Source organism: Phyllobates terribilis, unplaced genomic scaffold (genome assembly GCF_046119375.1).
Source record: "Phyllobates terribilis strain yellow unplaced genomic scaffold, ASM4611937v1 Scaffold_2__4_contigs__length_985480577, whole genome shotgun sequence".
Taxonomy (NCBI): Eukaryota; Metazoa; Chordata; class Amphibia; order Anura; family Dendrobatidae; genus Phyllobates; species Phyllobates terribilis.
The window spans coordinates 540849702-540876708 of NW_027362762.1; the positions used below are offsets into that span (position 1 = coordinate 540849702).

General features: G+C 45.6%; 1 protein-coding gene across 7 annotated transcripts in view; it reads left to right on the forward strand.

Moving 5' to 3' along the window:
- LOC141220357 (transcription elongation factor A protein 3-like) overlaps nt 1-27007 on the forward strand; it is a 166680-nt gene that overhangs the window by 17685 nt on the left and 121988 nt on the right. For 5 of the 7 annotated variants that reach the window (XM_073666285.1, XM_073666289.1, XM_073666320.1 and 2 more), the window contains 2 exons: nt 4405-4449; nt 9406-9507. In XM_073666285.1, coding sequence (XP_073522386.1) covers nt 4405-4449; nt 9406-9507 — 147 coding nt within the window. The remainder of the gene's footprint in view (nt 1-4404; nt 4450-9405; nt 9508-27007) is intronic. The other 2 variants (XM_073666299.1, XM_073666307.1) reach the window with 1 other exon arrangement.

Here is a 27007-nt window from a genome sequence, read left to right on the forward strand (position 1 = left end):
ACTGCGCCACCCGTGGATTGCGGTCGGGGATAGCCGCTGCTGTGGGGCAGACCGCAGAGGCTGGTGTTGGTGTGCAGCACAGGGGTGGGCTAGCTTCCCACGGGAGGAGTGTAGCCTCAGGGCAGTGTGGGTGGATGCTGGGGGTGATAGTGCAGGCCGCAATAGTAAGAGTTCAGAGTCCGCTTCAAACAGTCCAGGGTCTTTATTGTAGGAATTATTAATGACCCAACAATAGTACTGGTTAGGAATGGGCCTGGGTGTCTGAGAGCATTCGGGGGAGCCCCACTGGTCAGGGTGAGTGTGTAGGCCTGAGCATGCTGTAATGCACACGCCCGGGCTGAGCGGCGTGTGCGTGTGATTCCACTGGACCGTGCCGGAGAGTGAATGCCTGGAGGGGCGTAACTAGGTATTCACCCGATCCGACCAGGGTCGCACGACGGCATACGACGCCAGTGCACCAAGGAGGAACCGAGCAGAGGGACCAGGTGCTACTCCAGGACAGACCCCGGACACGGCTGTTGACCCACACAGAGGAATACAGGATCAGAATGGTTAGGCTGGCACACAGACTGGTGGGAATAGGCAGGCACGACTGGTATGCAGGCAGACGGGTATGCAGGCAGGGGGGTACAGGCAAGCACGGCTAGAGTGCAGACAGGGAGGCACTAGCAGGTAGGAACACAGGCGGGATAGGACCCAGTACACACTGGGACTCAGGAACAGAACCACAGATGTGGCGGACAAACACAGCAGAGTGAGGCCGTCCAGAGAGGTGAGCGAGAGCAGGGCAGGACGAGACCGTCTGGAGCGGTGAGCAAGAGTAGAGCAGGACGAGGCCGCCTGGAGCAGTGAGCAAGAGTAGAGCAGGACAATGCCGCCTGGAGCGGTGAGCAAGAGTAGAGCAGGACAATGCCGCCTGGAGCGGTGAGCAAGAGTAGAGCAGGACAAGGCCGCCTGGAGCAGTGAGCAAGAGTAGAGCAGGACAAGGCCGCCTGGAGTGGTGAGCAAAGGGTCAGAGCTGAGTGAGACTGCCGGAGCAGTGAGCAAGGAGTCAGAGCAGAGCGAGACTGCCGGGGCAGTGAGCAAAGGAGTCAGAGCAGAGCGAGACTGCCGGGGCAGTGAGCAAAGAAGTCAGAGCAGAGCGAGACTACCGGAGCAGTGAGCAAAGGAGTCAGAGCAGAGCGAGACTGCCGAAGCAGTGAGCAAAGGAGTCAGAGCAAAGGAGTCACAAACGGGAGTACAGTGACAACGAGCAGGAGTTAGGTACGAGTTCAGACTCTGCAGAAAAAGGAAAGGTACGGACAAAGAGAAAAACAGGAAACAGGCTAGAAGAGTATACAGACAAGAACAGACACAGGAGCAAGATACAGGAGCGGGTCTAGGTAGCAGCCCCTAGAAGGTGGGAGGAACAGGCTAGGAGCGTGTTCAGACAGGACAGACAAGATACAGGAGCGGGTCTAGGTAATCGGCCCCTAGAAGGCGGGAGGAACAGGCTAGGAGCGTGTTCAGACAGGCCTGGAAATACAGCCTCCTGGATAGGCAGACAAGAGAACACAGAAGGGACCTGGCACATTCAGAGTGCAAGAGCACACTAAATGAAACACAATGCTCAGGCATGGGTTAATTGGAGCAGCTGGTTTAAGTACCAGGTGACAGACAGCAATAGGCTGAGGATGCACAAGGGGTGTGCCTGCAGCAGGTACAAAAAGCAGGAAGTGATCGGGCGCCGCCCTTAAGCAGCAGAAACAGACACAAACAGACAGCATGGAGGGAAGCCAGAGAGACATTCTGGATTGGAGATCAAGTGCGCGCTCTTGCATAGTGGGAGATGGACCACTATGCAAGGACGCCGCCAGGTATGTTACGGCCGCTAGGTTCAGATAGGGGCGAGACAGGTTACATGAATTCTTTTGAATCCTGGGGGAGCCGTTACTCAGGGAGACCATAGACCATGTGCTGCAGCTTTTCCCAGGCACACAGGGGTATTGACCCTCAGGCACAGACACGTAGGTTGTTTCACTTGCTGACCAGGCACACTTGACAAGAGTCCTCATAAATGGTAGAACATGCAGCCAGTGCAAGTTAAGTCTTATGAGCAACAGGCTCTAGTGACAAACAGTACAGTTTCCTTAGCAGCACAGCAGTTCACAGTCTTCCTAGTAGTACAGGACAGCACCGTTCTAATGCAAAGGCACATTCATGAACACAGCATTCTTTACAGCACAGTGAGATGGAGGCGGGAGGGGGGGTTTACTGAGGGAGATGATCCCTGTAACACCATTTCATCCAGTCCTTATCTTTCTGCCTGACAATGCACTGTTAGTTCAGGAACTCTACATGATCTGTGCTTAGCTTTACTCCTGACTTGAATCCTTTTCACTTGCAGGGGCACTTCTGTGAGATATAGATCACACACACCACCTTTCTTTTCGACTCCAGCCAGACAGTAAACAACTTCCCCACAATCTCCCTGGGGCTCTGCTAAAACACTCCCCTTCTCCTGTGACTGTGTTAACCCCTCTAGTTGCTAGATGCTTCTGGAGCACAACACTTCCTGTCTCATGTGCTTGTGTTACTTCTAATAGTTGCTGAATGCTTTTAAAGCAACAGCACTACTTGTGCATGTCACACCAATCTCTGATGATCCCCTGGAGCACCATCAAATCCTTATCATCAAATGAAAAGAACATGGTGCCACAGCAAACCTGCCATGAAAGGGCCACCCACCAAAACTCTGAGCCCAGGCCAGGAGGACATTAATCAAACAGGCAGCACAGAGACCAAAGGAAACCCTAAAAGAGCTGCAGAGTTCCCAAGCGATGACTGGAGTATGAGTCCATACGACCACAATAAGCCGTACACTCCACAGAAGTGGCCTTTATGGAAGAGTGGCCTTTAATTCCGCACAAAAACTGTAAGGCTCATTTTGAGTTTGCCAAAAGACACGAGGGAGATTCCCCAAATGTATGGAGGAAGGTGCTGTAGTCAGATGAGACCAAAATTTAACTTTTTGGTCACAAAGGTAAAATCTATGTCTGGCGCCAAACCAACACAGCTCATCACCCCAAGAACCCCTGTTTTTCAGCAGCATGGATAGGGAAAATGGTCCGAATCAGAGGGAAGATAGATGGTGCGAAATACAGGGATGTTCTTGAGCAAAAACTGTTTCAGTCTGTCAGTGATTTGAGACAGGGATGGAGGTTCACATTCCAACAAAACAATGACTCAAAGCATACTGTGAAAACAAAACTTGAGTGGTTTAAGGGGAAATGGGTTAATGTTTTGGAGTGACCCAGACCTTAGTCCAATTGAGAATCTGTTGCCAGACTTGATGATTGCTATTCATTAGAGGAAACCATCTATCTTGAAGGAGGGGGAGCAGTTTTGCCTTGAGGAATGGACAAAACTCCCAGTGGCAAGATGTGTAAAGCTCATAAAAACTTATCCAAAGCGACTAGCAGCTGTAATTGCTGCAAAAGGAGGCTCTACAAAGTACTGATTTTAGGGGGGTGAATAGTTATGCACACTGACATTTTCAGTTATTTTGTCCTATTTGTTGTTTTCTTCACATTATAAAGAAAATCAAATCTTCACAGTTGTAGGTATGTACATGAACTGATGTAAACCCTCATAAAAAGCAGTCAAATTCCAGATTGTGAGGTTACAAAACACGAAAAATGCCAAGGTGGTGAATACTTTTGCAAGTCCCTGTAGATAAAGTTCTGTTTGACGCGCTTTATCTAAAATGGACATATAACAAACATCAAATGGACCAAATAATAATCAGTGAAGTCTTTACAGTACTGTTCACATTAGTTATGCAACAGATCTGTTTTTTTAACATTAATTCTGTTTGTCTGTTCCTATAAATGGAACAGATAAATGGAATGTGAAATCGCAAGTGTGGATAGAGCTTTATCAGGTTGTAACAATCATACTTTAATCATATTTAACAATAGTTATTTACCTTTGAATACACATGTACATTGTATCTGTCCCATGTTATTTCTCCATTAATGCAAGAAAAACACAATGGACAGACAATATGGTTTATATAGTCTGATGGGTAATAAATACACCAAGCACCAGATGGTTTAGTGGGTGGCATGTCATGTCATGGCAGGGTTGTTGGTTTTGTTTATATCATCTAAACCTAAATTATCATACAATGTTATTATTTTGAATAACTCTGTAAATTTAAAATGCCAGTACAGTGTAAATATCTAAAAAAATTGATGTGCTTAAAGGGGAAATGATCTTCTCATTTCCAGAAAACAGTAAGTCATATGGTTGAGTTGAGGTCAGGGATCACCAGATAATGTTTTATTTATTTTGCTTAAGGTTTTTAGACTCTATCGAGACTTGTCTTTCTAATACTATGATCATGCTCTCTGTTGCTCGTAGGCTTCCTGCTGCTTCTTTTAAGAGCCCACACCTTGAAAAAGGAAGGTATATGATTTTTCTTTAACTTTATAGCATTTGGGTATTTTATTTTAAAATTGAAGGTATAATAATAAAGGCAAGTTAGTTTTCTTCATGGCTTCCGCCATGACAGTATTGTGCTATTTTAGGTCCATAGTTCAGCTTTTATATACACTGCTCAAAAAAATAAAGGGAACACTCAAATAACACATCCTTGATCTGAATGAATGAAATATTCTCATTGAATACTTTGTTCTGTACAAAGTTGAATGTGCTGACAACAAAATCACACAGAAATCATCAATGGAAATCAAATGTATTACCCAATGGAGGCCTGGATTTGGAGTCACCCCCAAAATTAAAGTGGAAAAACACACTACAGGCTGATCCAACTTTGATGTAATGTCCTTAAAACAAGTCAAAATGAGGCTCAGTATTGTGTGTGGCCTCTACTTGCCTGTATGACCTCCCTACAATGCCTGGGCATGCTCCTGATGAGGTTGCGGATGGTCTTCTGTGGGATTTCCTCCCAGACCTGGACTAAAGCATCCGCCAACTCCTGGACAATCTGTGGTGCAACGTGACGTTGGTGGATGGAGCGAGACATGATGTCCAAGATGTGCTCAATCAGATTCAGGTCTGGGGAACGGGCGGGCCAGTCCATAGCTCCAATGCCTTCATCTTGCAGGAACTGCTGACACACTCCAGCCACATGAGGTCTGGCATTGTCCTGCATTAGGAGGAACCCAGGGCCAACCGCACCAGTATATGGTCTCACAAGGGGTCTGAGGATCTCATCTCGGTACCTAATGGCAGTCAGGCTACCTCTGGCGAGCACATGGAGGGCTGTGTGGCCCTCCAAAGAAATGCCACCCCATACTATTACTGACCCACTGCCAAAACAGTAATGCTGACAGATGTTGCAGGCAGCAGATTGCTCTCCACGTCGTCTCCAGACTCAGTCACGTCTGTCACATGTGCTCAGTGTGAACCTGCTTTCATCTGTGAAGAGCACAGGGCGCCAGTGGCAACTTTGCCAATCCTGGTGTTCTGTGGCAAATGCCAAGCATCCTGCACGATGTTGGGCTGTGAGCACAACCACCATCTGTGGATGTCGGGCTCTCATACCACCTTCATGGAGTTGGTTTCTAACCATTTGTGCAATTACATGCACATTTGTGGCCTGCTGGAGGTCATTTTGCAGGGCTCTGGCAGTGCTCCTCCTGTTCCTCCTTGCACAAAGGCGGAGGTAGCGGTCCTGCTGCTGGGTTGTTGCCCTCCTACGGCCCCCTCCACGTCTCCTGGTGTACTGGCCTGTCTCCTGGTAGCGCCTGCAGCCTCTGGACACTACGCTGACAGACACAGCAAACCTTCTTGCCACAGCTTGCATTGATGTGCCATCCTAGATGAGCTGCACTATCTGAGCAACTTCTGTCGGTTGTAGAGTCCGTCTCATGCTACCACGAGTGTGAAAGCACAACCAACATTCAAAAGTGACCAAAACATCAGCCAGAAAGCATTGGTACTGAGATGTGGTCTGTGGTCCCCACCTGCAGAACCACTCCTTTATTGAGGGTGTCTTGATAATTGCCAATAATTTCCATCTATTGTCTATTCCATTTGCACAACAGCATGTGAAATTGATTGTCAATCAGTGTTGCTTCCTAAGTGGACAGTTTGAATTCACAGAAGTTTGATTTACTTGGAGTTATATTCTGTTGTTTAAGTGTTCCCTTTATTTTTTGAGCAGTATATTATTGGTCATTCACTTCTGAACCTACATTGTCCAACAAAATAATTTATTAAATGATGCAATTAAAAGAACAGCAAAAAAAAAAACCTGGAAACAATCCTAGAGCAAAAATTGGCTTCAAGATGGATTGTGCATATTAAATTCTGAGAAGTCATTACTTTTTACGATGGGATAGCAATGATTTTGAATTAAAAGCAATTTAGTCAAAACTTCATGTGATTATCTTCCTGCTAGAAAACCCATATAGACATGTGGTTTAATTACATCTGAAGTGTCCCATTATTGATCCTCAGGACTGTACTGCCCAATGGAAATTTATTAGTAAAGCTTTTACTACCAAACGGATATGAAACGTAAACATCACGTAAAACAATAATTATACTGTATGTATATACATGGTTTCTACTCATACAAAATGTGCACCCATTATAAACATACAGCTAAGTAGCCTCTTTAATGTATAAAATATGATTATTCTTAATTGACAACCTTTATAGGCTAGGAAATCAATGGTAATCTACTGTAGTCAAATCATTGAATGTTAGCAATTAACAGGGAAACTGTACAATAGCACAGGCTTTGTAATGAGCTTTGTAATGAGCCATATAAAATGTACTCTTATATGCATAAAGGCTATTAGTTGGAAAGTGCCTGATAACTATGGTCATTTAAGTGCTGAAAAGTGCATAATTAACTTCAATTGTAGCTTAAGTATGAGGTCACTGTATGGATTACCAATGTGAAAAAAAATAGAATATAATCTTAATAGCCTATAATCTGAGCATTTAGCTAAAATTATAGCATGTAAATAACAGCACAATATTGTCGACATGTTAGGAGAGGTCCTTAACAGAACAACTTATTATGATCAACCATGGGTTACTCTTCAGACCAAAATCAGCATCCACAGGAGAACTAACAAAAATAACACCAAAAACTGCCTGTGAAATAACTGATACTGATTTGAAGCTGGTCCTGTCGATTTAAGTATTTATTAATAAAAGCAATCCTGATATTTCTTATATTATACACGGGTGCAATAGATCCACACTACTGACAAGTGATGGGGGACTCATCAAATAACAGGTCGTATAGAGATAAGTAAATATTCTATCATTATATAAGCAGCTTGTGGTTCTGTAACAGGAACTTCTCTGAGGTCTAGTGTTATATGCTTTATGTAGCTCATTATTTACTATAGTATTGATGCTTACCTCAGCTTGTCTCAGCTTAATAATGAAGGATTCAATCTTATAACACAAGCTTTAAACTATGTTCCCATATGGGATACTTCCTTCAGATGCATGATGGAAACATTTCAAAAGATAAGTGACAGAGCTATAATTAAAGGGAATCTGTCTGTAGGATCAACCCTCCTAACCTGTCTATATGGACATGCAGGTCATAAAAAGTTTAATAAAATGATACTTTGATATCTGTGATCCGATGTCTTATTCCAGAGGAATCCACATTCCACATATTCTTAATATGTAAATATCTAAGGGACAAACACAGATATCTGTGACATTCCGCCTCCATAACTTGTTAACTTGCTTTAAACTAAAGGGGGAGTTATAAGTGAGATGTGTAATGGCTGACAGTCTGCCCTCCTGATATCACTGCAGAGCTGTGTGTGATTATAACTGACGCAGTACAGCATTAACGTCTTCATGACTTTGCTATTTTCCATTTTTGCGTTTTCGTTTTTTGCTCCCCTTATTCCCAGAGCCATAACTTTATTTTCCCATCTATATAGCCGTATAAGGGCTTGTTTTTTGTGGGACATGTTGTACTTTTAAATAACACTATTGATTTTACCATAATGTACTGGAAAACATGAAAAAAAATTCAAAGTGCGGTGAAATTGCAAAAAAAGTGCAATTGCACAATTGTTTTTTTTATTTACCATGTTCACTAAGTGCTAAAACTGACCTGGCAATATGATTCCCCAGGTCAGCAGAAGTATGAAGTTACCAAACATAAATAGGTTTTTTTTTACTTAAATTGTGAAAAAAAAATTCTGGAATTTTTAAGAAAAAAGAAATTTGCTTATTGTCGCCATTTTCTGAGACCCATAGCATCTACATTTTTCATGATCTGGGGCCGGGTGAGGGCTTATTTTTTTGTGCCCAGATCTGATATTTTTATTGATACCATTTTAGGGTAGATACAATGTTTTGATAGCCTCATTGCATTTCATTTCAATGTTGCGGCGGCCAAAAAAACGTCATTCTGGCATTTTGATTTTTCTACTTTCTCCTCATGTTTTCATAGATCGGACATTTCTGAACGCAGCAATATCAAACGTGTAATTTTTTTAATGGTTTTATTTTTAATAGGGCAAAAAAGGGGGTGATTTGAACTACTGTTTTTATATTTTTATATTTTTTAAAACTTTTTTTTTTACCTTTTCCTGACTTCAATATTCACCTTAGGAGACATCAGTGCTCTATGATCACGTGACATGACTTGTGAAGCGCTTCCGAACGGTACATGTTAAATGCTGCTGTCAGTGATTGACAGCGGTATTTAACTGGTTAACAGCCACGGGTGGTTCTCAGATCCACCCGCGGCTTTTAGAGGCACTTGATAGCCATCAAATGTGGGGAAAGATGCGGGCTCAGCGTTGGAGCCCGCATCAATGGCAGGGGCACAACCTCTGACGTACCTATATGTCAAAAGTCGTGAAGGGGTAAAACACCTTTGCGGTTGGCCTCCTATAGAGCTTCAGCTTCCATCTCACAGACAGCCAGTGTTACAAGATAGGAGAGCAGTGAGAGGTGCTGGTGCAAATGTATTTGTAATGAAACACAGTTCCGTTCTACTGTCCTATGTTAGTTACATGTCTTACACTGGTAACTCCCTCTATTATTTAAAATAAGCTCTGGAGGCCGATTTTCATGCAGATATGTATCCATCCCATAGATCTTAACAGCTCATTTACATATTAAGAAAATGTACTTTTCTCTGGAATAAGACATCAAATCGCAGATATCAAGGTATCATTTTATTCAGCTTCATATGACCTACATACCCATATAGACAGTTTAGGAGGGTTGATGCTACTGACAGAATCCCTTTAATGAGCTAATTTGAAGTACCTTTTGGGCCCCACTAGTATCTACATTGTTGGCACCTCTGTTCAAGCTGACTGGTTTACAATTGCCTTCATTTAGACTTGTTTCAAATAGTAGATATGACTAACTTTGTTTAAATGTTTCATTTTCAAGCCATCACGGACTCTCTTTTATCACTTTATCATGCAGTCCATGTTCTGAGAGCTCTCAGACTCTTAGCAAGCAACCTGCCACCCAGGAGCCAAAAGTCAAACGGTAAAGAACTAAAGCCTTTCCATTATCATTTCATGTAAACTCAAGTGCACATATACAAAGGTCTCATGCTCATTAACCTAGAGAAATATCATGTATACAAACTATAGCATTCTACATACAGTCCTGTTCATCGTTATTGGCACCCATGAAGTTTAAGTACATAATGTGCAATATCTCCTGAAAAAAACAACAGTTTTTTGTATAGAGCCCTTGTGTTAAATATAAAAGAGAAAATGATAAACAAGGATTTAAAACCAAAAACAATGGGAGGGAAAAATAGGAAAACCTAAAACTTGCTGTAACACTGGTATTGGCACCCTTAACATTAATTTAGTATGGAAATACATTTTGACTCACCTGTGGTAAATCGCAAAATATATTCTCCTGTGATTGTCAGTACCCATGTGACCTGAATTAGCCAATGAATGATGACTTTAGTGATTTAAAAAGCCACATGGTAGACCCTGTTTCTTTGTCACAATAGTGAAGACAAAGGATCTGTCTGAGGACATCAGAACTGCTGTTATTAGCAAACACACAACTTCCAAAGGGTATAAGGTAGTGTTGAGCGAACATGCTCGACACTGCTCGGTACTCGCCCGAGCATCACGCTACTCGGGATGTTCGGCGAGCACCGAGCATTTCCGGGTTACTCGGGCGGGAGCTCGGGTCTCCGCCTTGCATGTTTGGCGCTCTTTACAGCACCAATGAACATGCAGGGATTGCCAGCCAGTCACTGTAATGCTGCAGCCATGTTGGTTGTGGGCATTACAGTGATTGGCTGGCCGCACAGCGTCACCTCGAGTATTTAAAACGGGGCGCCGCCATCTTGGACACAGTCGCTCCGGATTAGACAGTGTAGGGACAGCGCTGCTGATTTAGGGAGAGATATAAACTGTGAAATAGTTAGTGTAGGGTCTGAAAAGGCTGCCAGAACAAACAAACAGTCCTTTTCAGGACTAATATCCATCCCAGATACCAGGCAGGCAGGCTGTATAGGAGACACAGTGGTTATACCAGCAAACGCTGCATTACAGTCCTGTGTGCTCCTGTTGCTGAAATTGCTGGACTTAGCACCAGGTGTCGGGGGCCAGGAAAAATCCTTTTTTTTTCATCTAAATCCTCCTTTTTTTTCCTCCTTCACACTGTACAAATACCCGTCTTATTAACCTTTTGGTGTGTCCCCCCTCCCCCCCAAAAAAAGCATGTCTCTGATTTTTCAGACACAAATATAACTGTTAAAAATAGTCTGGTGTAGGCTAGAGAAACAGAAGTGTTGTTTTGCACATCCACGGTTCAAACCTCTGTATTATCCATTTTGGGCCATTTGTATCTAAAAACAAAAAACAGTTTGAGTGTGTCGCTCACTGTTCAGCCGCAAATATCTCTATTTAAAAAAGTGTGGTATACCCCAGTAAACAATAACTGTGGTCTTGCCATCCCACGGTAAAAAATCTTTATTTTTCAGGTTTTGGTAGTTTTTTCCGTAAAGAAAAACAGTAGTGTCTCCTGACTGTTGTGACACAAAAATATATCTGTTGAAAATAGTCTTGTGTAGGCCCGACATCCCAGTGTGGTTTCGCAGTTCCACGGGTCAAATCACTGTACTATCCAATTTTGAGCCTTTGGTATCTAAAAAAAAAGCAGTTTGAGTATGTCGCTCACTGTTCAGCCGCAAATATCTCTATTTAAAAAAGTGTGGTATACCCCAGTAAACAATAACTGTGGTTTTGCCATCCCACGGTAAAAAATCTCTATTATTCAGCTTTTGGTAGTTTTTTCCGTAAAGAAAAACAGTAGTGTCTCCTGACTGTTGTGACACAAAAATATATCTGTTGAAAATAGTCTTGTGTAGGCCCGACATCCCAGTGTGGTTTCGCAGTTCCACGGGTCAAATCGCTGTACTATCCAGTTTTGGGCCTTTGGTATCTAAAAAAAAAGCAGTTTGAGTGTGTCGCTCACTGTTCAGCCGCAAATATCTCTATTTAAAAAAGTGTGGTATACCCCAGTAAACAATAACTGTGGTTTTGCCATCCCACGGTAAAAAATCTCTATTATTCAGCTTTTGGTAGTTTTTTCCGTAAAGAAAAACAGTAGTGTCTCCTGACTGTTGTGACACAAAAATATATCTGTTGATAATAGTCTTGTGTAGGCCCGACATCCCAGTGTGGTTTCGCAGTTCCACGGGTCAAAATCGCTGTACTATCCAGTTTTGGGCCTTTGGTATCTAAAAAAAAAGCAGTTTGAGTGTGTCGCTCACTGTTCAGCCGCAAATATCTCTATTTAAAAAAGTGTGGTATACCCCAATAAACAATAACTGTGGTTTTGCCATCCCACGGTAAAAAATCTCTATTATTCAGCTTTTGGTAGCTTTTTCCGTAAAGAAAAACAGTAGTGTCTCCTGACTGTTGTGACACAAAAATATATCTGTTGAAAATAGTCTTGTGTAGGTCCGACATCCCAGTGTGGTTTCGCAGTTCCACGGGTCAAATCGCTGTACTATCCAGTTTTGGGCCTTTGGTATCTAAAAAAAAAGCAGTTTGAGTGTGTCGCTCACTGTTCAGCCGCAAATATCTCTATTTAAAAAAGTGTGGTATACCCCAGTAAACAATAACTGTGGTTTTGCCATCCCATGGTAAAAAATCTCTATTATTCAGCTTTTGGTAGTTTTTTCCGTAAAGAAAAACAGTAGTGTCTCCTGACTGTTTTGACACAAAAATATTTCTGTTGAAAATAGTCTTGTGTAGGTCCGACATCCCAGTGTGGTTTCGCAGTTCCACGGGTCAAATCGCTGTACTATCCAGTTTTGGGCCTTTGGTATCTAAAAAAAAAGCAGTTTGAGTGTGTCGCTCACTGTTCAGCCGCAAATATCTCTATTTAAAAAAGTGTGGTATACCCCAGTAAACAATAACTGTGGTTTTGCCATCCCATGGTAAAAAATCTCTATTATTCAGCTTTTGGTAGTTTTTTCCGTAAAGAAAAACAGTAGTGTCTCCTGACTGTTGTGACACAAAAATATATCTGTTGAAAATAGTCTTGTGTAGGCCCGACATCCCAGTGTGGCTTCGCAGTTCCACGGGTCAAATCGCTGTACTATCCAGTTTTGGGCCTTTGGTGTCTAAAAAAAAAAGCAGTTTGAGTGTGTCGCTCACTGTTCAGCCGCAAATATCTCTATTTAAAAAAGTGTGGTATACCCCAGTAAACAATAACTGTGGTTTTGCCATCCCACGGTAAAAAATCTCTATTATTCAGCTTTTGGTAGTTTTTTCCGTAAAGAAAAACAGTAGTGTCTCCTGACTGTTGTGACACAAAAATATTTCTGTTGAAAATAGTCTTGTGTAGGCCCAACATCCCAGTGTGGTTTCGCAGTTCCACGCGTCAATTCGCTGTACTATCCAGTTTTGGGCCTTTGGTATCTAAAAAAAAAGCAGTTTGAGTGTGTCGCTCACTGTTCAGCCGCAAATATCTCTATTTAAAAAAGTGTGGTATACCCAAGTAAACAATAACTGTGGTTTTCCTCTTCCACGGTTCTAATCTACTCAGGGGTTCCCTTTTTCCATTGATAGTGCAAGTGTAAGCTATTTTACTTAATTTACAATGGGCAAGGCGCGTGGCAAGGGACGTGGAAGTGGACGTTCTGGTGATGGTTCGTGCAGAGGACGGGGCCGTGGCCAAGGTGAAAATGTGCCACAACCAACAGCCACATCTTCTCACTCCCACTTCTTGACCGAATTACTAGGGAAGCACAGAACAACACCAGTATTGAGAACTGATCAGTGTGAACAGGTTATTAATTGGATAGCAGATAATACTTCCAGTTACCTGGGCACCACCACCTCCGGTCTGTCTTCCAAACGGTCAACTCTTAGTAGCCGTGAGTCTCGACCGCATACTCCTCCTCACCCTGATGCTCCTTCCTCCCACCATGCCAAGTGTCGTCAGACAGCAAGTGATCCCACACTTGGACACTCTGAAGAGCTGTTCACTGGTCCATTTCCATATTTGGGCCCCTCGCCTGATACGCTTGAAGTGGTGGAAGAGGAGATCCCATGTTGCGATGCCCAAATATTTGAACAGCCACGACCACAGGAAGTCGACGTTGGCAATCTGTCACAAGAGGTGGACGATGACGAGACACAATTGCCAGGAAGTGAGGAGGAGGATTGTGGTGCGCAAGTGGAAGAGGAGGAGGTGGTGGATGATCTAGTAACTGACCCAATGTGGAAGGAGGACATGCAGAGTGAGGCCATCAGCACACAGGGGGAGAGAGGCAGAGTACCCCAACAGGCAGGAAGAAGCAGTGTGGTGGCCGCAGACAGAAGGCAGGCAACCGTTCCCCGTAACACCAACACGAGGGACGTTGCCAGTACAAGCGGTAGGTCTTCCAGAGTCTGGAATTTGTTTAAAGACTCTGCTGATAACCCCAAAAAGGCCATATGTTCCACCTGCCATGCCAGCATCAGCAGGGGTGACAAAACTACCAGCCTGACCACCACCAGCATGATCAGGCACATGGCAGCAAAGCACCCGACTTTGTGGGGCGAAACCCAGGGTCCACGACCAGTGTCAGCGGGTGTCACCACTGCTTCTTCCACTGTTGTGCGTGCAATAGAACCCCCTGTTGTGTGTGCAAGGCAATCCCCTGTCCATACTGCATGTAAAGATGCCCCCTCCTCTCAGTCTTCACTTGTTATGGCAGTTTCTCAAGAAACAGCATCAACGTCCACGTCCCACCGCAGCGTTCAATTGTCCATATCCCAGACCTTTGAACGAAAGCGGAAATTCGCAGCTAACGCCCCACAGGCCACAGTCCTAAATTCGCACATTTCACGACTGCTTGCATTGGAAATGCTGCCTTTTAGGCTGGTGGAGACGGAATCCTTCCGCAATCTTATGGCGGTGGCCGTCCCTCGGTACTCGGTCCCCAGCCGACACTATTTTGCCCGGTGTGCCATCCCCGCACTACACAAGCACGTGTCCCAAAGCATCTGCCGTGCCCTCAACAACGCAGTTACTGGGAGAGTCCACCTGACAACGGACACGTGGACAAGTGCTTGTGGCCAGGGACGGTACATCTCTCTGACGGCACACTGGGTAAACATAGTGGGAGCCGGGACCCAGTCGGACCTTGGGACGGAACACATCCTCCCCACACCGAGGATTGCGAGCCCTATGTCAGTCAGAGTTGCCCCCACAGTGTACAGCTCCTGCGCATCCTCCTCCACCTCCTCCTCCTCATGTTCAGCCTCCATCTCAGATATCACCACATCAGTTACAAGCTGGAAGCATTGCAGTACTGCCTCCGCCAAGCGGCAACAGGCTGTGCTGAAACTCATAAGCTTAGGTTATAAACCTCACACTTCTTGTGAGTTGTGGACAGCTGTGAAAGAGCAGGCAGATCTGTGGCTGAGACCGCTGAACCTACATCCCGGCATGGTCATGTGTGACAATGGCCGTAACCTGGTGGCGGCTCTGAGGCGAGGTGAGATCACACACGTACCATGCCTGGCTCATGTGTTTAACCTCGTGGTTCAGCGGTTTCTTAAATCGTACCCCGAGTTTCCAGATCTGCTCGTGAAAGTACGCCGCCTGTCAGCTCATTTTCGCAAGTCGGCTACAGCTTTCGCCGCCCTTGCTGTATTGCAGCAACGATTGCAGCTTCCGGCACACCGACTGGTGGGTGATGTCCCCACACGTTGGAACTCTACCCTCCACATGTTGCAAAGGATTTGTGAGCAGAAGAGAGCAGTTGTGGAGTACCAGCTGCAACAAGGCCGTCGATATTCAGGTCAGACTCCACACATAAGACCTCAGGAGTGGACCTGGATGTCTGACATATGTACCATCCTGACAAACTTTGAGGAGGCCACCAAGATGGTGAGTGGCGATGACGCCATCATTAGTGTCAGCATCCCACTTGTCTGTCTTTCGCAACGCTCTCTGCAGAGAATTAAAGAGGAGGCATTGCAGCCAGAGTATGATGAGATCGATCAAGAAGCCGTAGCGGGCGATTACACACAGCCCAGCCTCATCTCATCCCAACATGCATTGGGGGACAATGAGGGAGAGGAGGAGGAGGAGGAAGAACAGGAGCTGCTATCATGCGTTGTAGACGGTAGTACCTGTACAAGTGTCATACCGTCGGTTCAGCATGGGTGGCCTAAGGACAGGGGGGAGGAGGAAGAGGAGGAGGAGAGCATGGTCAGTCGTCATCTTGGTGAGGACACGGAAATCTTGCCCGTTACCAGTCTGGCACGCATGGCTGACTTTATGTTACGCTGCCTTAACCGTGACCCTCGCGTTGTCAAAATGTTGGGTGACAGTCATTACTGGTTGGTGACACTTGTAGACCCCCGCTACAAGGAGGACTTTCACTCTCTTATTCCTGAGGTGGAGAGGTCTACAAAAATGGGGCAATACCAGAAGGCCCTTGCTGCAGAACTCTTAAAAAAATTCCCATCTGAACACGCTAGCGGCAGAGGTCACAGTTCGTTGCCCAACCAAGGCGTACATGCGAGAGAGATGCAACTCCAATCCAGCAGAGGCAGGGGAACATTGTCAACGTTCTGGGACAGTTTTCTGACACCCGCCCAGCTTACAGGCCCTGAGGCGCGGGGTACTCTCACAAGGAGTGGAAAGTTTCAAAAGATGGTGAGGGAGTAGCTTGCCGATCGTACCAGCGTCCTCCGTGATTCCTCTGTGCCTTTTAATTATTGGGTATCCAAGCTGGACTCTTGGAATGAACTCTGTTAGAACCTTGCTCTTAGGTTTTTTCCTTTGCTGGTCACATGACCTTGTTGGCCTATTTAATCCTGCTCCGCCCTTCTGGCTTTGCTGGACTTCATTGTATAACTACTTTCTAGCTAGCCTGTGCTCTGTATCTAACTCTGTTAGTTTGCTTGGTCTACGGACCTCTATGTTCTATATATTTTGTTTGTTCGTCTGTCTGCTACTATTTCTGTTAGGAGGTGTCCCATTTTCCTCCCAGTCCTTAGTACTTGTAGGGATTCCTTCCCCACATCTATAGGTCTCCGTACAGACTAGCTTAGGACTTTAGCAGGTCTGATCGCAGGATTAGGTCCCCTGTTACATCGTAGGGATTAAGCTGAGTTCTATCGTAGGGACAGATCTCCTCTCTTTCCTTAGCTCTGGTAGCAGAACATAACAGTAAGTCCAGCCTGCAAATTCTCTAAGGAAAGATTTTTCTGTTCCATCATGGTGTCGGTTCAGGATTTGGCTCATCGCCTGCAGGGACTCTCTCTGGAGGTGGCCGAGCTCCGTCAGCACGTGAGTAACTGTCCTGGAGCACATTTCTTGGAGCCTAAGGTACGTTTGCCGGATTTATTTTTTGGTGAACACCGAGAATTTTTTTCATTTAAAAATGCTTGCTTATTGTATTTTCGTTTGAGACCCAAGTCCTCTGGGGATGAATCCCAGCGCATAGGGTTCATAATGTCACTTTTGCGCAAAGAGCCTCAGGAGTGGGCCTTTTCTTTGCAACCTAGTGATACATGCTTCAGATCAGTGGATAGTTTTTTTTCTGCTTTGGGACTGTTGTATGATGATCCTGACCGTGTCTCATCAGCTGAGACTAAGTTGAGGCGTTTGAGACAGGGATCAGGTAATGTGGAAAAATATTGTACTCATTTCCGTCGTTAGTCTACTCAAACAGGGTGGAACGATTCTGCTCTGAAAAGTCTATTTCTTGCTGGGCTCAATGAAAGGGTTAAAGACCTGCTAATTGCTTATCCTACACCTGAAGATTTGCAACAGGCTATGCAATTAGCTATACGGGTGGATAGGAGACTGCGTGCAATTGTTAATGAGAGCAAATCCTCTGCTATGTCAGTTTCTGGTTATGAGAATGTGTGTACTAACAGTGGTGAACCAATGGAGATTGGATCGGTGGCACCTCGCTCTCAAGAAAAAGACCGTAGATTTTCTGAAGGCTTGTGTTTCTATTGCGGAAAATCTGGTCATTTGATTAAAGGCTGTGAACTTCGTATGAAGAAAGAAAAAAAAATGGTCAGTCATGCCCGTATTGCCTGTTTAAATTCCAAGGGTGTATTTTTAGCTGCTTCCACGATTGCTCAGGAAAAATTAATGGAACTTCGGGTGTTTGTTGATTGTGGGTCTACTCTGAATGTAATTGATGGGGGATTCTTGGAAAGACTCAATTTAAAACCCGAACCTTTATCATCCCCCATTGCTGTGGTTTCTGTGGATGGTTCCCCTTTGAAGAATATTACTCTCAAGGTCTGTGAATTTCCTCTCACTATTAATGGTGTTCACCATGAGAAATTGGATTTGGTAGTTTTGAATAACTTGCCTTCTCCAGTAATATTGGGATTGCCCTGGTTAAAATTTCACAATCCTGGATTGGTCTACCAGTGAAATTAAATCCTGGAGCCATAAATGTTATGACAAGTGTTGTAACGGGCGTATTGCAGCTTTGGATAGGGGAGAATTGCCTGTTCCTATTCAGGATTTTTGGAGAGTTTTTTCTGAGAAGGAATCGCAGGTTTTGCCTCCCCATAGAGACTATGATTGTTCTATTGAATTTGTCCCTGGAGAGACTCTTCCTAAAAGTCGTTTATTTAACCTTACTATTCCTGAGAGGAAGGCTTTGGAGGAATACATACAGACAAGTTTGGCCGCTGGTCACATTAGGCCCTCTAAGTCTCCTGTGGCGGTTGGATTTTTTTTTGTAAAAAAAAAGGACGGTGGTTTACGTCCTTGTCTGGATTTTCGTGAGATTAACAAAATTACTGTACGCAATCCTTACCCACTGCCATTGATTCCTGATCTGTTTAACCAGTTAATGGGGGCCAAGTGGTTCTCTAAAATTGACCTTAAGGGGGCATACAATCTGTTGCGCATGAAGGAGGGTGACGAATGGAAGACTGCTTTTAACACTCCTGTGGGTCATTTTGAGAATCTGGTTATGCCCTTTGGTCTTACTAATGCTCCTGCATTTTTTCAGAATCTTATTAATGACATCCTTAGACCTTTGATCGGCAAAAATGTGGTTGTGTATTTGGATGACATTTTGATTTATTCGCCGGATCTGGAGTCTCATTGGCGGAGCGTACGTGAGGTATTACAGTTATTAATGGACAATTCGCTTTTTGCTAAGCTGGAGAAATGTGAGTTCGCTGTACAGAGAATTAGTTTTTTGGGCTACATTATCTCCAGCGAAGGTTTTGAGATGGACCCGGTTAAAGTTCAAGCTGTACAGGAATGGCCTAGGCCTATTGGTTTGAAATCGATACAGAGGTTTTTAGGTTTCGCCAATTATTACAGAAAATTCATAAAAAAATTTTCTAGTATTGTCAAACCTCTGATCGATCTCACCAGGAAAGGTGCTGATGCGGTTCAGTGGTCTTCTGAGGCCATTGAAGCTTTTGTGTATCTCAAGGAGAGGTTCACCTCTGCTCCCATCCTTATGCAGCCTGATGTGACTAAGCCGTTTTTGGTTGAGGTTGATGCTTCCTCTGTGGGGGTTGGCGCAGTATTGTCTCAGGATAACGGGGATGGATTACATCCCTGTGCCTTTTTTTCAAAAAAATTTTCGGAGACTGAACTGAATTACGATATTGGTAATCGGGAATTATTGGCTATTAAACTCGCATTTGAACACTGGCGCCACTTCTTGGAAGGTGCGGAATTTCCCGTTCAGGTTCTTACGGATCATAAAAATCTGATATATCTTGATGCTGCCAAGCGCCTGAATGCCCGTCAGGCTAGGTGGGCACTGTTTTTTTCGCGGTTTAATTTCTCCGTTACTTACATCCCTGGTACTAAGAATGTTAAGGCGGATGCCTTGTCTCGCAGTTTTTCTCCCATAGTCGGTGTTGAGAAAGAGGAGAACATTTTACAAGAAGGTGTTGTGATAGCTGCTTTGGACTCCGTTTTGGAAGATGAGATTCTTAAAGCACAGGAGAATGCCCCATCTAACACTCCTCATGGGAGGTTGTTTGTGCCTGGGACCTTTAGGAGAGATTTGTTTGTTGAGTGTCACGAATCTCGGTTGGCAGGTCATCCCGGAATCTCTGAGACCAAGAGACTGGTGGGTCGCAGTTTTTGGTGGCCTGGATGGCAGAAGGAAGTCATTAAGTGGGTGCGTCAATGTACTATATGTGCTAGATCTAAGTCCTCACATACTCCTGCTGCGGGGTTGCTTTGTCCTTTGGAGGTTCCCAGTGCTCCTTGGACACATTTGGCTATGGACTTTATAACTGACCTTCCCCCCTCTGAGGGTTTTACTGTCACCTGGGTGGTCGTGGACCGTTTTAGCAAGATGTGTCACTTGGTTCCCTTCGTCAAACTGCCCTGCGCTAAAACTCTCGCTAAGGCCTTTGTCAAGGAAATTGTCAGACTTCATGGCGTTCCTACTGACATTGTTTCTGATAGGGGGCCTCAGTTCGTGGCTCGTTTTTGGCGTGCCTTTTGTGACAGGTTGGGAGTTCATTTGTCGTTCTCGTCCGGATTTCATCCTGAATCTAATGGCCAGACAGAAAGGAAAAACCAGGATGTTGAGCAGTTCTTGCGTTGTTTTGTGGCAGACAATCAAGAGGGGTGGTCTGAGTTTCTGCCACTTGCTGAATTTGCTCTGAACAATCATACATCTTCTTCTGCTGGTTGTTCGCCTTTTTTGTTGTTCTGGGAGACATCCGTCGTTTGGGTCGTTCTCCAAGTTAGGATCTGCCGTGCCTGAGGAGGAGAATTTTTCCGGTGATTTGGAGAGAGTTTGGACGGATGTGCGTGGTAATCTTCAGGAGGCCAACAGAAAATCTAAAGACTACTTTGATAGGAAACGACAGGAGGTTTTGTTCGCTGTTGGAGACATGGTTTGGTTGTCCTCTAGGAATCTGCGGTTGAGGATTCCTTCTAAGAAATGGGGTCCCAAGTTTGTAGGGCCCTTTAAGGTGCTTCAGGTTGTCAACCAATCTGCTGTTAGGTTGGAGGTTCCTACCTCCTGGAGAATTAATCCGGTATTTCATGTCTCTCTGTTGAAAAAAGCTGTTGTATGGGATTGTGACGCCTCTGCCTCTGTTCCTCCGGTGGTGGAGGACGGGGAATATGAAATTTCTCGCATCCTTAACTCTAGACGGTATAGAGGTAGTTTGCAGTATCTTGTGGCCTGGAAAGGTTTCGGACCCGAGGATAACTCTTGGGTGAGGTCGGATGATGTTTCCGCGTCCAGACTTATCAGAGCGTTTCACAGGAGATTTCCTGATAAGCCTGGTCCTAGGGGATCCGGAGGATCCTCTTAGAAGGGGGGGTACTGTTAGAACCTTGCTCTTAGGTTTTTTCCTTTGCTGGTCACATGACCTTGTTGGCCTATTTAATCCTGCTCCGCCCTTCTGGCTTTGCTGGACTTCATTGTATAGCTACTTTCTAGCTAGCCTGTGCTCTGTATCTAACTCTGTTAGTTTGCTTGGTCTACGGACCTCTATGTACTATATATTTTGTTTGTTCATCTGTCTGCTACTATTTCTGTTAGGAGGTGTCCCATTTTCCTCCCAGTCCTTAGTACTTGTAGGGATTCCTTCCCCACATCTATAGGTCTCCGTACAGACTAGCTTAGGACTTTAGCAGGTCTGATCGCAGGATCAGGTCCCCTGTTACATCGTAGGGATTAAGCTGAGTTCTATCGTAGGGACAGATCTCCTCTCTTTCCTTAGCTCTCGTAGCAGAACATAACAAACTCGCTCTGTACGCCTTGGAGGTCCTGGCCTGCCCTGCCGCTAGCGTGTTATCGGAGCGTGTTTTTAGTGCCGCTGGGGGAATTATAACTGATAAGCGCACTAGCCTGTCAACTGACAATGCTGACAAGCTGACCCTTATCAAAATGAACAAGGGCTGGATTGGGCCAGACTTCTCATCACCACCAAATGACAGCAGAGTAACATAAAGTCAAATCCACTGTGTTATTTTGGGAGGTGTATTCACATGCACCGCTTCACACCCACACATGGGTATACGCTTCCTCGTTTCGGCTGTTTAATCTTCTTCTCCTTATCGTCAGCCTCCACCACCACTATACCACCAGGGTGCCAGCATTGCAAGTTCCTCCGTCCTTATTTTTGGCAGCTTTTGCTTGCAAGGCATAAGCAAATACTATGGGACACCCACTCCCCAATAATGGGACTTATGTTTGTAATATGCTGTACTGCATGGCTCTTGTAAGGGGCATTGCAAGCTGCTCCATCTTAATTTTTGGCAGCTTTTGCTGGGAAAGCATAAGCAAATACTATGGGACACCCACTCCCCAATAATGGGACTTATGTTTGTAATATGCTGTACTGCATGGCTCTTGTAAGGGGCATTGCAAGTTGCTCCGTCCTAATTTTTGGCAGCTTTTGCTGGGAAAGCATAAGCAAATACCATGGGACACCCACTCCCCAATAATGGGACTTATGTTTGTAATATGCTGTACTGCATGGCTCCTGTAAGGGGCATTGCAAGTTGCTCCGTCCTAATTTTTGGCAGCTTTTGCTGGGAAAGCATAAGCAAAAACTATGGGACACCCACTCCCCAATAATGGGACTTATGTTTGTAATATGCTGTACTGCATGGCTCTTGTAAGGGGCATTGCAAGTTGCTCCGTCCTAATTTTTGGCAGCTTTTGCTGGGAAAGCATAAGCAAATAGTATGGGACACCCACTCCCCAATAATGGGACTTATGTTTGTAATATGCTGTACTGCATGGCTCTTGTAAGGGGCATTGCAAGTTGCTCCATCTTAATTTTTGGCAGCTTTTGCTGGGAAAGCATAAGCAAATACTATGGGACACCCACTCCCCAATAATGGGACTTATGTTTGTAATATGCTGTACTGCATGGCTCTTGTAAGGGGCATTGCAAGTTGCTCCGTCCTAATTTTTGGCAGCTTTTGCTGGGAAAGCATAAGCAAATACCATGGGACACCCACTCCCCAATAATGGGACTTATGTTTGTAATATGCTGTACTGCATGGCTCTTGTAAGGGGCATTGCAAGTTGCTCCATCCTAATTTTTGGCAGCTTTTGCTGGGAAAGCATAAGCAAAAACTATGGGACACCCACTCCCCAATAATGGGACTTATGTTTGTAATATGCTGTACTGCATGGCTCTTGTAAGGGGCATTGCAAGTTGCTCCGTCCTAATTTTTGGCAGCTTTTGCTGGGAAAGCATAAGCAAATACTATGGGACACCCACTCCCCAATAATGGGACTTATGTTTGTAATATGCCGTACTGCATGGCTCTTGTAAGGGGCATTGCAAGTTGCTCTGTCCTAATTTTTGGCAGCTTTTGCTGGGAAAGCATAAGCAAATACTATGGGACACCCACTCCCCAATAATGGGACTTATGTTTGTAATATGCTGTACTGCATGGCTCTTGTAAGGGGCATTGCAAGTTGCTCCGTCCTAATTTTTGGCAGCTTTTGCTGGGAAAGCATAAGCAAATAGTATGGGACACCCACTCCCCAATAATGGGACTTATGTTTGTAATATGCCGTACTGCATGGCTCTTGTAAGGGGCATTGCAAGTTGCTCTGTCCTAATTTTTGGCAGCTTTTGCTAGGAAAGCATAAGCAAATACTATGGGACACCCACTCCCCAATAATGGGACTTATGTTTGTAATATGCTGTACTGCATGGCTCTTGTAAGGGGCATTGCAAGTTGCTCCATCCTAATTTTTGGCAGCTTTTGCTGGGAAAGCATAAGCAAATACTATGGGACACCCACTCCCCAATAATGGGACTTATGTTTGTAATATGCTGTACTGCATGGCTCTTGTAAGGGGCATTGCAAGTTGCTCCGTCCTAATTTTTGGCAGCTTTTGCTTGGAAAGCATAAGCAAATACTATGGGACACCCACTCCCCAATAATGGGACTTATGTTTGTAATATGCTGTACTGCATGGCTCTTGTAAGGGGCATTGCAAGTTGCTCCGACCTAATTTTTGGCAGCTTTTGCTGGGAAAGCATAAGCAAATACTATGGGACACCCACTCCCCAATAATGGGACTTATGTTTGTAATATGCTGTACTGCATGGCTCTTGTAAGGGGCATTGCAAGTTGCTCCGTCCTAATTTTTGGCAGCTTTTGCTTGGAAAGCATAAGCAAATACTATGGGACACCCACTCCCCAATAATGGGACTTATGTTTGTAATATGCTGTACTGCATGGCTCTTGTAAGGGGCATTGCAAGTTGCTCCGTCCTAATTTTTGGCAGCTTTTGCTGGGAAAGCATAAGCAAATACTATGGGACACCCACTCCCCAATAATGGGACTTGTGTTTGTAATATGCTGCACTGCATGGCTCTTGTAAGGGGCATTGCAAGTTGCTCCGTCCTAATTTTTGGCAGCTTTTGCTTGGAAAGCATAAGCAAATACCATGGGACACCCACTCCCCAATAATGGGACTTATGTTTGTAATATGCTGTACTGCATGTGGCTCGCCCCCTGGGCCGTGTGTACACGTGTGTGGGATACCCGGTGCCAGGTCTCTGGGGTCTGTAGTCTCCGTGGCGGTGACCCGGTCCCGTGGCTCAGGCTGGTCAAACCAGTGGCAGTGTTTCTTAGGTTTTGAGGTTAATTGTCCGACTGCGCCACCCGTAGATTGCGGTCAGGGAGTATCACCGCTGCGAAGCAGACCGCTGAGGCTGGTGTTGTGTGCGCAGCATAGAATGGGATAACTCCCCTCGGGAGCAGTATAGCCTCAGGGCAGTGAGTGTGGATGATGGGGGTGATGGTTCATGAGCGCAGCAGGAATGACTCAGAGTCTTTGCAGTGCAGTTCAGGGTCTTTACTGATGATTATAAGGTAGACCCTCCCGGGAGTACTGGCTAGCATAAGAGGCCTGGTCAGTCTGTGAGCAAGCAGGAGTTCCCCTGGCCAGGTGGAGTTGTAGACCTCCCGGTCTGTCTGCACTCTTCCTGGCTACCTTGCTGTAAGCGGGTAGAAGTAGCCCACGTCCCTGAGTGTACCGTGTAGTGCTCACCCATATGGCTGGTGACTTGGGGCCTTCTGTTAGCTTCCGCTCCACGACGGCGGTGCTGGTCCCTTGCTTGTGACTGAGCCTCCGGGCTACTATGGCCAGAGGACCTGAAATCCCCTGCCGGCTGGTTTCTGCTGCTGGATATATAAGTCCTCACAGCTTCGGACTCCTGTGTCCGGTTCCTATTGTCTTCTGCCAGGGCGAGCTCTGCTCAGCTTCCAGCCCCTGGTCTTTAGCTCCAAGCTCCTACAGAGCTCCTTGCTGTTACTTTCCCTTGCTCTCACTCTGACTCTGACTGTTCTCTGACTCACTCAACCCCGCCCCAGATCCAGTTTATAAGGGCAGAATTCTCCCCTCCCAGGATTGGGGCAGGAGGATGTTGCATGTTTAAGGGATCCTGACCAGGAAACCTCCCACTTGCTCTCCGACGTAATATCTCTATTACTGTGGTGACCAGACCCCTGGGATGCCACACATGGCTCTTGTAAGGGGCATTGCAGTTCCTCATAATTTTTGGAAAGCCTTCCATTCACTGCTTAGGCCAACAGTGCACGGGAGACCCAGTTGCTATAAATGGAAAAAAAGGTTTAGTTAACGCCCTCTGACCTCCATGTCATTTCCAAGGGGCATTGGAGTGGCTCGAAATTTTTGGTAGGCATTGCACTCACTGTATGCCCTATAACTGTGTAGCCGAACCGCTCCTTTTGTTACAGAAACATATCCTACAAGACATATCTGGTTGACTGGCCTGATATTGATGTGAATGGTCCCTGTTCCTCCTGCTCTTTCTCCTTTGCCACTACCTCATCCATCATTTATCACCTGAAGCTTTGTTTTAACGGGAGTCATAGAACTTGGATAGTAGCAGGAAAGCATCCAGCAATCCTCGGAGGAGGTAGGATATGCGCCAAAACGCTGACCACCTCAGGCCTAGCCGCTACTACATACATGCGCTTGCATTACAACAAAAAAAAGCAGATGCTAACTTCTATCATCCTCATCATGCTCCTCACCTTGGCACGCTCAACTCCCCTGATGGAGAAGCCAGGGCCCACCGGAGGAGTCTGATAGTCCGGTGGGCTCGGCCAATGCTACCCTAAAGCAGGCCAGGCTAAGAAAAGTGTGGGAAAGGTTACCGGGACAAATAGGGGTGGCTGGGGACCGAGTATGGACACCCGGCCACCCGCTGGAGGCTGGGGAGCAAGCGGGGACACCCGGCCACCAGGCGGCTGGGGACTGAGTATGGATACCTCGCTGCCGAAGCAGCCATGAGGTAGTGGCCAGCTTCGGCCTCCTCCAAACTAAAAGGCCCCATTTCAAGTGCAAGCTAGCAGTATGTAATTGCAGTCTGGGGGTGGGTGGGTGGCAGGCTGCACACTTACACTTGCATTAAAAGAAAACATAGCAGATGCTAACTTCTGTCATCATCATCATGCTCCTCACCTTGGCACTCTCAACTCCACCGATGGAGAAGTCAGGGCCCACCGGAGGAGTCTGGTTCTCTGGTGGGCTCGTCCAATGCTGCCTAAAGCAGGCCGGGCTAAGAAAAGTGTGTGGGGGGATGTTCCAAGGAGAAATAGGGGCGGCTGGGGACCTTTTATGGACACCCGGCTGCCCCCAGGCGGCTGGGGACCGTGTGTGGACACCCGGCCGCGGGGTTGCTGGGGACCGAGTATGGACACCCGGCCGCCAGGCGGCTGGGGACTGAGTATGGATTCCAGCCCGCCAACACAGCCATGACATGGTGGCCAGATTCCGCCTCCACATGCCTAAAAGGCCCAATTTCAAGTTCAAGCACGCAAGCAGTATGGTATTGCAGCCTGGGGGTGGGTGGGTGGCAGGCTGCATACTTGAGCTTGTATTGCAAGGAATGGGGGAGGTACAATTGAACACTGCCCTGGGACTAGAACTTGCATGGGGATAGTTGCAAGTCTGCATCTTCTGATGTGGTAAGGATCACTTATGATGGGCACACTTTTAGACAGTGACCTGGGAGTCAGAGATGCTTCCAGGGGTCTTCCCCATGCTGTTCCCTTGTCTTTTCAGCACTTTATGCATGTGTCACACAGCACATGGCCAGATAAGGTTGTAAAATGTTAAAATGACATTTCACGGTGAATGCATTTGTCATAGTTGAAAGCAATACAAAAGTGCAAAAACGCATAAAAAATGCTACTTGTGAACATAGCCGAAGGTGTGGAGGAGTATTTTTGGTTTTGGTCATTTATTTTAACTTATACACAAGTCTTTACCCTGGAAAGGATGTTCCTTAACATATTTCACAGGAAAAAAGTTTCACTTTTGTTTTTGAACGTTTTATTGTGAGCCTGTAAAAGTGGCTTAATACCTCTGACCACGTTGTTGACAGCAGTGACCTGGGGGTCAGAAATGCTTCCTGGGGCAATCCCCATGCTGTCCCCATGTCATTTGAGCACTGTCACTATCGTTTTGGGCACTTGTTAGGCTTTTAAAAGACTGCCGGGGGTGCCACCGCAAAAATGCTCGAGTCTC